At 37.5% G+C, this 12,500-nt stretch overlaps 1 protein-coding gene across 1 annotated transcript in view; it reads right to left on the reverse strand.

The window, feature by feature from the left end:
- Positions 1–12,500, reverse strand: part of piezo2b (piezo-type mechanosensitive ion channel component 2b) — a 106,542-nt gene that overhangs the window by 33,182 nt on the left and 60,860 nt on the right. Inside the window, exons 24-31 of the mRNA XM_079876648.1 lie at positions 11,542–11,643; positions 10,111–10,276; positions 7,876–8,119; positions 7,030–7,132; positions 5,284–5,479; positions 2,283–2,372; positions 760–878; positions 481–543 (exon numbers count right to left, since the gene is read on the reverse strand). Coding sequence (XP_079732774.1) covers positions 481–543; positions 760–878; positions 2,283–2,372; positions 5,284–5,479; positions 7,030–7,132; positions 7,876–8,119; positions 10,111–10,276; positions 11,542–11,643 — 1,083 coding nt within the window. The remainder of the gene's footprint in view (positions 1–480; positions 544–759; positions 879–2,282; positions 2,373–5,283; positions 5,480–7,029; positions 7,133–7,875; positions 8,120–10,110; positions 10,277–11,541; positions 11,644–12,500) is intronic.

Genomic DNA, 12,500 nt, shown 5'->3' on the forward strand with positions numbered 1-12,500 from the left:
TGCTTGGTAATTTGCTGACCTAGATTTGTATTATCTAATTGTGAACTTAAATTTAAACAGCTGACAGATATTCAACATAATTCATTTGTGAGACAGTCTAACAGAAGGACGGACAAAAACCAGTGAAATATCAACTCATCTGATAACTCCGAGTTCTTGTCATATTTTTATTACCATTTTTCTAAACTATAGCGAATACGCTTTGATAATAAAGAAGTGTCTAAATTTTTGATACATTTTGGTTTGACTGTATATCATATCATTCCTTTTTGATACGACCGCTTAAAAAAAAATTGATTGATGTATAATCTGTAACAATCAAAACCAGTCTCAGTGCCTTAAATAGATGTAGAAAAGTCAAAGGTCTGGAGGGTGTGTTTGTTGTGTTCGAGGTCTGCCAGAGCCCCAGTGCAGTATGGGAATCCTCTGACTTCTGGTCAAGGACACAAGGAGGATCAGAGGAAGGTATGAGGAACCTACTGGACGCATGATCAACCCAAGGCCTCCACCACTGCTTTTTTTGCACCTTGTTTTTCTTTCTCTCTGCAAATGAAATGTCAGAGCGTTAATGAAAGCACGTCAGAAGTGACGGTGAAATTGGAAATGAAACCTTTTCCTTTGTGAAAATGTGACTAATATGCAGTTAAATACATACACAACACTTGTATAAGAATGCTAACATTTGAAGTTTCGAAGAAATACATTTTTATCCGATTTTATCCTAATTACACTCTCCTGCTGTCATGATGTACATCATACCATCATCATCCTCATCGGGTGGGATGAGTTTCGGCTCGTCTACGGACGCCTGAGCAAGGCTGAGCATCTTCTCCTTCCCTCTCTTGAACTTCTGCTGACGCGTCTTAATACGATCCATCCTAAATTAATGCATTCATAGCAGTGACACTCTTACTGACAGATAATAATAAAATCAAATAACACATGTACATTGTTGTAAAATACACTACTGTTCAAAACTTTTGGGATCGCTAAAATGTTTTTGAAAGAAGTCTCGTGCTCACCAAGGCTGCATTTATTTGACCAAAAATACAGTAAAAACAGTGCTATTGTGAAATATTATTACTGTTTTCTATGTGAATATATTGTAATTTATTCATGTGATGCAAAGCTGAATTTTCAGCATCATTACTCCAGTCTTCAGTGTCACATGATCCTTCAGAAATCACTCTAATATCATGATTTGATGCTCAAGAAACAAATCAAAAACAACTTTGCAAACAGTTCATATTTTAGTGGAAACCCTGATACATTTTGTCAGGATTCTTTGATGAATAGAAAGTTAAAAATACATCATTTAGTTGAAACAGAAAACTTTTTTGAAAAGTGACACTTTTGATCAATTAAATGCACCTTTACTGAATAAAAGTATTAATTTCTTAATAGTGGTGTTTTCTGATTAGAAAATAACACTAAGGGTGTGTTCACACTTGTAGTTCGGTTCGCTTGGTTCTTTGATCCGGACCAAAAAAAAAACATTTAGTCCTGGTCCGCTTCACATTGACATTTTAACACTGAACCTAAAGATACTGAACCTAAAGGCATAAGGATTCGTTCACATCTGATTGGTCGGCTTTTATTACGTATATTTCGCGACAGACCTTCCTGAACATGTAAAACGATGCTGTGTTCTGGGATAAATGCACTCGTTGTGTGTGTGTATCTGCATATGATGGTATTCTGACCAGCTGAGAACTCGTGAAGAGCTTATAAATGTTTAAAGGAGTCAAAACAGCGTCAGGAATCCCTCCGTCACACACCAAGATCTGCTGTGAGGAGACGCGCTTCTGATGCCTGAACTGAACTGTGATGAGCAACATCTCGACTATGATGAGAAAAAAACTATATGCATTCTGTCCTAGGGTCGCATATTCCTTTTTTTGGTTCGTTTGCATGTCTTTGGTCCATGTTGTGTTCATATATCAGTCGATCCGCACCAGAGTTAGTTTGGAAGCGGATCGAGACTCGTCTCTTCAGTTTGTTTGGTGTCACCAGATGGTGTTCACACTTATTCAAATGAAGCGCACTAACAGAGCAATCGCACCAGGGTTCGTTTTAATCCAACCAAACATGCCAAGTGTGAACACATCCTAAATTGACACAATTGGTTGGTTTGGTCTAAGAGCTCTTAGTGAAGAATATTCCAAATTGCTCATGAAGAAAACAAAGCGGAAAAATGGAGTCGAGTCATGTGTAACAATTAAGTCATGTGGAACAATAAAAACACAAAGATCATGGAACAGAAATGAAAAAATGTTTCTCACTGTCTCTTAAGTTGCTCCATGGATCTCTTCTCCTCCTCCAGACGAGCTCTCACGGCCTTCACGATGCTGGCCTGGAACAACTCGGCTCCTCTGACAGACAGACGGACAACACTCAACTTTACTGTACTTACATTTTAGGCAAGGCAAAGCAAGGCAAGTTTATTTATATAGCACATTTCATACACTATGGCAATTTAAAGTGCTTTACAGAAAATAATTAAAGGGGTGGTCGATTATGATTTCACATTTCTAACTTTAGTTAGTGTGTAATGTTGCTGTTTGAGCATAAACAACATCTGCAAAGTTACAACGCTCAAAGTTCAAAGCAAAGGGAGATATTTGCTTTTAAAGAAATCGCTTTTTAAGGACTACAACAAACGGCTGTAAGAGACTACACCACATTCCTCCCGGGTTAGTGACATCACCAACCCTAAAATTTACATAAACCCCGCCCCCTGGGAACACGATTTATAAGTTATCATGACAGAATATGCTAATCAATGATTAGAAGATAGTTAACCACATCAGCTGCATAAATGTAAACATAAACAAAAAAGTTTTTTAAATTTTCAGGACACAAGCTCTTGAAGCTCCGCCCCCTGTGCCGGGAGCAGCAGCTCATTTGCATTTAAAGGGACAGACACAAAAACGGTGTGTTTTTGCTCACCCTTAATAAGTGACAATTTTAACATGCTATATAAAAATATCTGTGGGGTATTTTGAGCTAAAACTTCACATACACACTCTGGGGACATCAGAGACTTATTTTACATCTTGTGAAAAGAGCATTATACCACCCCTTTAAAATAATCACAAAATAAAAGCAAGGAAAATCAAAACAGTTCTAAAATATATTTGTGGCGAGCAGGACGAGGAAGAGGGCCGTGAGAGAGCGGCACGAGGCCGTTTTATGATTACGGTGGCGACGACAGTGAAGAGCGAGAGAGGACAGGCCTGAACTTATGTTGTGTTTTGTTTTGTTGGTCCGTGAGGGGCTGTTGTCTTTTACTTTTTTTTTTAACTTTTTTTTAAACTTTTTTTATCATTAAAATGTTTGAATGTTCGCCGGTTCCCGCCTCCTTCTTCCCATAACATCTGAACTGCGTTACAATATTAAAAGAGATATATGATACAGTTATAAGATGAATTAAAAGAGTAAAAAGATGATGCATAGATAAACTTCTCATCTGGCAAAACACCGGTGTATCATATTTTTCACAACTCCCAGGTTTACTCTTTTCCCATGGTGATTACACTGTGTATGTGGTGTTCTTTTCATAATTTACACTTATTACTAGGGTTGGGTATCATTTTTTATCAATTTTAATGTTTACGATTCTGCTTAGCGATTCTGATTCTGGACCGGTCCTGCCAATTGGTAATTGTCAGCTACTGAACCTGAGAACCAGTGCAAAAAACGGGAAAACAGTGCAAAAAACGGAAAGCACATTTTGATCTTCGAGAACGGTTTGTTTCCTTCTATTATACTCAATGCCACCCAAGAAAAACCAACAGAATGAAGAAGATATGGAAGAGATCAAACAGTCTCTTAACTTCATGTCTGGTGAGATTAGCAAGGTGGCTAACCAGCAGTCCAAATTGCTGGGACTAATGGAGGAAGTAAGAGAGCTGAAACTAGCGATCAAGGAGAAGGATAAACGAATTGGTGATCTTGAGCGACGCGTCGATGATTTGGAACAATATTCTCGGATGATTCTTATCGATTCCTAATTTCGATTCCAATAATCACTATCGTTATTATAGAGATGGCAGCAGGAATATTAGGCTGCTGTCACTTTAAGAGCTGCACGGATCCAATATACTGATACGCATGCGTTTTCTTTGTCAACTGTTTACGTTCACTTAAGACATAACTGACTGTTTTTGCGAGGATATTTTGACATATTTGTGTGCGTATGTGTCTATTCAAGTGCAAAAAGACACTTAGGGCCCTATTTTAACGATCTAAGCGCGTGGTCTGAAGCGCAGGGGCCAAGTTCACTTAAGGCGAGTCCGAATCCACTTTTGCTAGTTTAACGACGGGAAAAATGGTCGGTGCCCCAGGCTCATGGTCTAAAAGTGTTGTCCCTATTCTCTTAATGAGTAATGGGTGTGTTTTGGGATTTACGTGCATTAAACCAATCAGAGTCTCATCTCCCATTCCCTTTAAATGCCAGTTGCGCTCGCGCCATGGGGGATTCGCTATTTACAAGACAGAATTTGATAGTGGAAAGACCGAACGCGTCTCCAGAGCGCAAACGGATCTGCTCGTGCGCGAGGTAAAAGTGCGCAAGCAGAACATCTACAGGACAAGCCGGATTCCACCATATCTTTATGTACACAGTAATACATTGTAATCCTTTTATTTTAAATATTTGGCATGTTTGTGTGCTGCTGTGCGTCCCTGTGTGTTTAATAAGCAGAGTGTACGCGCGTTGTGGACCCGCCTATAGGCGCACATTACTAACGCGCTCTTTAAATAACAAAAAAATATTGCGCCATTGACTTTAGAGCAGGGTTCAGTTGGTCAATGGCTCAGTCTATTTCTGTTGCCTCAAAATAGCAAAGCGCCAACAATATGCCAGAACACACCTCGTTTTCAGACCAGATTTTTTTGTACGTATGTACGTATGTTATATGTATCTATTTAAACAATGTGGGGCAGGACGTGAAAATGATAACTGCGTCGGGCTGTAACTATCAAAAAACACTTGCGTCGCGCTTGGCGCTGCATTGCACCGGGTGTAAGATAGGGCCCTTAGGATGTGTGTGCAGCAGAGAAAACAGTGCGTGGGTCTTCTTGTGCTTGAATGGTTTTACATATTTAAAATGCACACAAAGGAATTGATCATTTTTATAACAAGTATCTTATTCTTGACCTTGAATATTAGATTCCCAACCTTGCTTATTACATACTACAACGGTTACATTTATGCAACAACTGCAGATACAAAAATAAACCTCAAGCAAAAATGCAAACAAATCAGTTTACATGTCATACCGAGATGCGAGGATCTGTCCAGCGCGGATGTCTGCGACCACATGGAGGAAGTAGTAGCTCATGAAGACACGTCTCTGCAGCAGGAGGAATGAAAAGCAGATACTGTCCCAGATGATCCCGGCCTCATCCTTCGGGGCCAAACATGGAGTTGAAGACGAGCCTGAAGTCGGGCCTGAAGTCGTGTCTGGAGTCGGGCCTGAAGACACACAACACACATATAAAGCCATTAAAGCAGTGTTTCTAAACTTTGATCCTGGAGGCACACCAACAGTGCACATTTTGGATGTATCACTTATCCGACCCATCCATTTCAAGCCTTGGGCTGTGTCTGAAATCGACTCCTATACCCTTAAAGGGATGGTTCGGAGCAAAATCAACCTAGGGTCCTTTGCACCATGACCTCGAGCCAAACACCCCCCAGAAGCCTTTTTCCCCTTGGTCGAACATTATTAAAGTTAGAGCTTATTTAGAGATTTCAGCCGAATGTCTTAGTGCAGGCGCTAATGGATCCAAGGTTGTATCTGGTAAATTACCCCACTAATAATGCCCAGAATGGCACCAAACTTCTACAGTAGCACAAATAGGTTCTGTACTCATAAAACGAGGCATTGGAAAGTTTGTAAGTACATCAGGAGTTTATTTAAATATCACTTGCCTGATGGCTAATGCTACCGCTAACCCGTACGTCGAGGTCACTTCCGTGATTTGGGAAAAGCCCGTAAAAGTCCTGGCAGAAAGCGATGCATAAGGATGTAGTGTAACGACGCCCAGTTCCAGGAATGCACTAATATTTTGTTGGTTGTACCAGTTTGCAAAAATTATTAGTTAACACTAAGTTGTCAACACTTCGGAAAAAATTAAATAAATTCACTAGCTTTTCCCTTACAGTTTTGCAAAGGAGTTTTATGGGCTGTCTCCATGACAGAGCTCAAGATAAATCTTTTCATGCCAGTTTGCTAAGTTTCAAATAATTATTAAAAAGCAAGCACAAAATATGCAAAAGAGGCAGCCATTCCGGCACACTCAGTGTCCAAATTCACTCACTCGTTTTCATTCACTCCTTCAAGTGGACTATATTATTGGAGTAATGTAGGGAATAGTGAATGAGGGTATAGGGGGCGGTTTCGAGCACAGCTTTGGAGTCTCTAATAATGAACTGACGAGTTAAATCAGGTGTTTTTGATTAGGAAGAGTTCAAAAATGTGCATGTTGCTGAGCAAACAAGCATAGAAATATGCTGCACACACACATACTGGATAAAACATTGCATTTGCAAATAAGTTAACTTAATATCATCACTTTTTATATCGAAAAATATTTGTAATCAACAGTTAGTGGACACCACATTCTCTTGTTAGTGCAATGCATTCTGGGAGTGAAGGATATATGCTGTTTTACGGTCCCATTAGTTAATGCATTGACTAACTTAAATACAACTGTTAAAATACAATTTTTAGTTCATGTCAGCTCAGGTTCATTAAATAATATTAATAATATTAACAGATGCAATTTAATATATGTATTAGTAAATGTTTAAATTAACACTGACTAAGATTAATAAATGCTTACAAAGTATTTTTCATTGTTAGTTCATGCTGTCTTCGCAGGCACACGATGAAGCGGCCTACTATCGCAAGTATGATGCCTTAAAACAATGCCTTTGTGTGAGTCATTAATGTAGCAAAGGTTAGAAACCAAAAAGTTTGTCCAACTTCAACCCACACAGTTGCTCCTGTTGCTCCTTACCTTGTAAATCTTTGTATTCTTTTATGGTGCAAGCAAGACTGAGCAGCTGAACTAACCAGCAGCTGTTCATTTTCAAAGTGTTGATATAACCACACGCCATAATCTGTGAAAAAACACAACAAAAAAATCCATTTAATTAGCAAAACTCATCAATTCATTTCTTGATTCACTTATTTTCTCTGTTTATGCATGTAATAGCACCTCAAAATAATAAAATAATCATGATTAATGGCATGTTATTTAAGTAGTTAATCTTAAATATTTAATTTGCTGAAATATGCCTCTAAATATGTTTATTGCTTTCAAAATGCAAACATAAAATAACATGTACCAGTTGTTTCATTGAAAAAAAAAATGAAAATAAATAAAACAAATAATAAAAAATAAAATAAAATAAAATAAAATAAAATAAAATAAAATAAAATAAAATAAAATAAAATAAAATAAAATAAAATATGATTTGGATGTCCACATTTATAATTATAATTATATTATAATTTTTAATTTTAGCATTTGTTTGTGATCATTTGCAGCATTATTTTTGGATTGTTTTTCATTTAAGTAATTTAATTTTCAGGGTTATGGTTGAGATTCCTTTTCGTAAACTGGTTATTTTGGACAGTTTGTTTCAATGAACGGATTACCTAGTTTGCTTACGTAATCACGCAATGTAGTGAATGACGTGAAATGTGGATGTTTTACATGTTTTACAAGCATATAAACTAGCACATTAAAAAGTAGTTAAATAGATCAAATATCCTCATAACTAAATATGATGAGTCTGGTATTTACTGCACTACGGTTGAAAACAGAAAATGTGAGATCAAGATATGAGATTGCACTCACAGCAAAGACGTTCTTCATTGTGATGACGAACACGTTGTAAGCTATGAGGAAGTCCCAGTAACGGAGGATCTTCTTGATTGGCTTGAGTAAGAGATCGCCCCCGAAGAGCAGGAAGTAGAAACACGCCACCAGGTAACCCATGCAGAAGATGCTGATCCGAGTCGTGCCCGTGATGAAGATGATGGTCAGGACGAACCAGAACATGTAGCTAAACATGATCACCTTCAGCATGTCCAGGTACGACCTGAGGGAATTACAGTAATGTTTAAATGATGTTTGTCTGGTTATCATCTGAGATTAGTGCATCCAATAACATGCCAAAGATGCTCAGACAGGATAGCACAGTGGAAATCTGCATGCATTTTGGGCTAATATGTATATGCATTATGAAATAATTGTGTTCATTCGAATATAATTATGTTTTGAAAGAGCCACAGAGCCATAATACAGTTTTTAAACTTTTATAAATGTCTCTGCATTTTAAACTAGCAGAGGAGAAAAATGAACAACAAAATGTAACTGTTACTAAAAACATTGTTTCATATGATAATTATGAAAGATCAAATCAAATAATAATGATAATAAAAGAAAAATTAAATGTAATGAATGACTCCTAAATCATACATTTTCTACATTATGGTTGAAAATAAAATAGAACTAAAATAAAAAAAAACTTAAAACACAAAAAAATATTGTGATATTTAATAAACTAGCAAAGTAGAAAGTATTTTGAAATCTGCATGCATTTTGGGCTAATATGTATATGCATTATGAAATAATTGTGTTCATTCGAATATAATAATGTTTTGAAAGGGCCACAGAGCCATAATACAGTTTTTAAACTTTTATAAATGTCTCAAAAAATTACAAAAAATGTAACTGTTACTAAAAACATTGTTTCATATGATAATTATAATTATTTTTTATTAAAAAAAAAAAAATTCTTTAAATCCTAATCATGACTCCTAATCATTAATGTTTCTACATTATGGTTGAAAATAAAATAGAACTAAAATTAAAAAAATTAAAACAAATAAATATTGTGATAATTTTAATAAACTAGCAAAGTAGAAAGTATTTTAACAGCAAAAAAAAAAAAAAGACACTTCAATTTTAAGTGCACTGTAGAAGTACGCAAACGTTATTGCAGCCATCATTTATTTAAATGAGATGATGTCACAACCGGTTATGCTTCATTTCCTGTATAATATCAGACATCCTGGCAGGCGTAATTGTGATGAGCGGATCGATTCCTTCACATGTTTATGGAAGCGGCGCACACTAAAAGCTTGCACATGTCTTGTTATGCCACTCCAGAGGTTAAAGCACATCTCCTGTCTTCACGGTGTTTGTCCACACTGGACGCCTGTACTAAGAGCTCTGATGAAAAGCTGAGATGTTGTGATATGGACCTGCATTGATGGACCACAACAAGAAGATGCTTCCTCCACTTAAATCAATCACCTTGTAGAAAAAAGATCAGTCCATACTTAAAAGCTACTTATTGGGTTAGAGCGCAGACAGAGAGAGAGCGTGTGATGGAGCGTTATGGATTTTTCCTGCAATATGATCCATGGAAATTCTTGGAAAGTGAGAGAAAGAGGATCAAGTACAGTAGAGTGAGTGACAAGCAAAGACCTGAATAAACTATCTATCTATCTATCTATCTATCTATCTATCTATCTATCTATCTATCTATCTATCTATCTATCTATCTATCTTTATCTCTCTATCCGTCTCTATGTCTGTCTATCTATCTATCTATCTATCTATCTATCTATCTATCTATCTATCTATCTATCCATCCATCCATCTATCTATCTATCTATCTATCTATCTATCTATCTATCTATCTATCTACCCATCTCTATGTCTATCTATCTATCTATCTATCTATCTATCTATCTATCTATCTATCTATCTATCTATCTATCTATCTATCTATCTATCTATCTATCTATCTACTTTGCACCAGTTCTGTGATGACACACAGTATTAGCAGTGAAACGCAGTAAGGGTGTGTGTTGTGTGTGTATTGCAGTGTGTAAGGGTGTGTGTTGAGCAGTGTGTAAGGGTGTGTGTTGTGTGTGTATTGCAGTGTGTAAGGGTGTGTGTTGTGTGTGTATTGCAGTGTGTAAGGGTGTGTGTTGAGCAGTGTGTAAGGGTGTGTGTGCTGTGTGTGTATTGCAGTGTGTAAGGGTGTGTGTTGTGTGTGTATTGCAGTGTGTACTGTACCTGCAGTGAATGAAGTCTGGAACTGGATTGTGAACACTGAACGATGCAGCGTCCAGATCTCGGCAGATCTCCACGTTATCTCCCGCCATCAGACGAACGGCCGCTTTGTTCTCTTCGTCAAACACCTGTCTCTGCAGCGACGCACACAGCAACAGCATGAAATCATCTACATCACAGACACAGAGAGGGAGAAGACACACTTAAGGCGAGACACGGCAGGCACAAACATCGTTTTTATTTCACTGGTCAATTTTGAGATTTTGGGCTATTTGTCTTCAATAACATTGTCTTCTTTCAGACTTGTGGTGAAAAAAAGGTCCAAAATACACATTTAGATCTTTATTTTTACTACACTTTGTCTATTTGCGTCTGTAGATTTCTCCTAAATTCAACAAAAGTTGGCGTTCTCAATCATCCCGCTGCTCCGCGATCGCTGTCTGCACCGGCGCTGGAAAGCTCTCTCTCTCCTGTACAATGTTGTCATATCCAAATATGGTCATTTCCTTTTTTATCAGCAACCAATCATGAAAGTACAATGGGGCATTTAACTCTAAAAGCGAAATCTTATTGGTTGATGTCAATTTTAAAGGCCATTTTCTCAAAATGGGTTTTCTCTCATTCTCTGAGCCAGAAATCTCCACTTCAGCAGCACTTACACACACCACACTTTCCAGTTGTATTCCTATCTATATTCTTAAGATTTTTACAGAGGTTCATATATCATTCAGATTCTGATTTATACAACATTTTATACCTAAAAACGGGGCGAAATTTGTTTTTTTTTATGGCTGTTGACAGTTTTTTCTTATTAATGGAGTGATAAAAAGAGATATCCAAAAAAACCTTTGACTCTAATATGTCAACAAAATGAAACAAGAATTTTGAATCTGGCGTTATCCAATGTTCAGATTTATCTTCTGGAAATATATGCAAATTAGTGCATATTTAATGATATACTGCCTAATTTGCATATTTAAACATAAATATTCAAAAAACTTGTAATACAAAAGATATTTGTCTTAATGTCAGTAATCAACTGGGGAAGTTTCATGCTGATATTTATTAGTAAAAAAAATTTCCTATTCACCTGGGGTGTCTCCCTTTAAGGGTGGATATGGAGGACAAAGAGGCTGAGGGTCCAGTTTTTGCATGTCTATTGACCGCTGTTACTTTACTTAATACTTTTAGACATTCATTTCTTTGGTTTTGTCTGTCAGAGACTGCAAACACTGTGATTCGTGGTGGTATTATCGAAAAACAGAAATGTAGGACAGTCTAAAAGGATTGATTTGGATTGAGGATTGATTAAGTTTGAACACAGTTTCATGTTTTCATGCTCTGCTAAGAAGCAAAACACAACAGCGGAACCTCAAATGTTAAATGGCAACACACATAAACATTAATGCTGTACATTTCTGAGGCAGAACTCACAGACGAGGAACAGGGAGTTGGGCTGAGTGTGGAAATCAGGGAGGTAAAGCCATTTAATGACGTTAGACTCTGTCGTGCTCTTGGGAAACCTCCAGGGATAATCTAGAAACAAAGAGAAGTTTAAGAATTAAACATTCTACATCACTAGAAACAGAACACGAGGAAATAAATGACATACAAACACACAGTGCAGAGAAAGAGGATAACAGATGTCGTATAACATCACAGAAGTCAGCACAGTGTTGAATCAAATATACTTGAATTTTAATCATTGCTATTTTATTTGAACATTAACTCAACTTATTGGGCCCTATCTTGCACCCAGCGCAATTGCACCGATGCATGTATCATTCCTATTTTCCCTCAGACGCACGTCGGTAAATTAGGGAATGAACTTGCGCTCCCGGGGGTGGTTCAGCGAGAAGAGGAGGCGTGTTCCGGCGCAAACGTTCCCTGGTGCTATTTTGCAGTTTCAGAAAACAATTCCTCCACTGACCAGGAGAAACCTCGTCTAAAGTTAGTGGAGTGTTGCGCATGTTATTCAGATGCTATTTTAAGGGCGCATGCTTGGCCATAATCAATGTAGCGTGTGCACAACGCGCATACACTTTGCTTCTCTCATCTACACACAGGTGCAGCAGTTTTCATTTTTGCAAACCATACATTATTACAAGGAAAAATATTCCACATGAGGGAAATCATTGTGGTGTCCATGAAGATGTGAAAAAATAGGCATAAATCTAACTTACACATTTACCCAAATTATCATACGCCTGTTTAACCGAAGCTAATTTGGGTGGGTTTCTCCATCCCCAATGTCACTTCTCTGTGTTTTACGGCCCTGATGAGAACGTTGGTCTCCTCGGCTGTGAACCGCTCCTGGCAAATCCGCCGTTATAATAGCAATCCGCCATGGAACAAGCGCGCCTGCTCTTAAAGGGAATGTGAGATGACGCTCT

The sequence above is a fragment of the Squalius cephalus genome (genome assembly GCF_949319135.1).
Source record: "Squalius cephalus genome assembly, chromosome: 7".
Lineage (NCBI taxonomy): Eukaryota > Metazoa > Chordata > Actinopteri > Cypriniformes > Leuciscidae > Squalius > Squalius cephalus.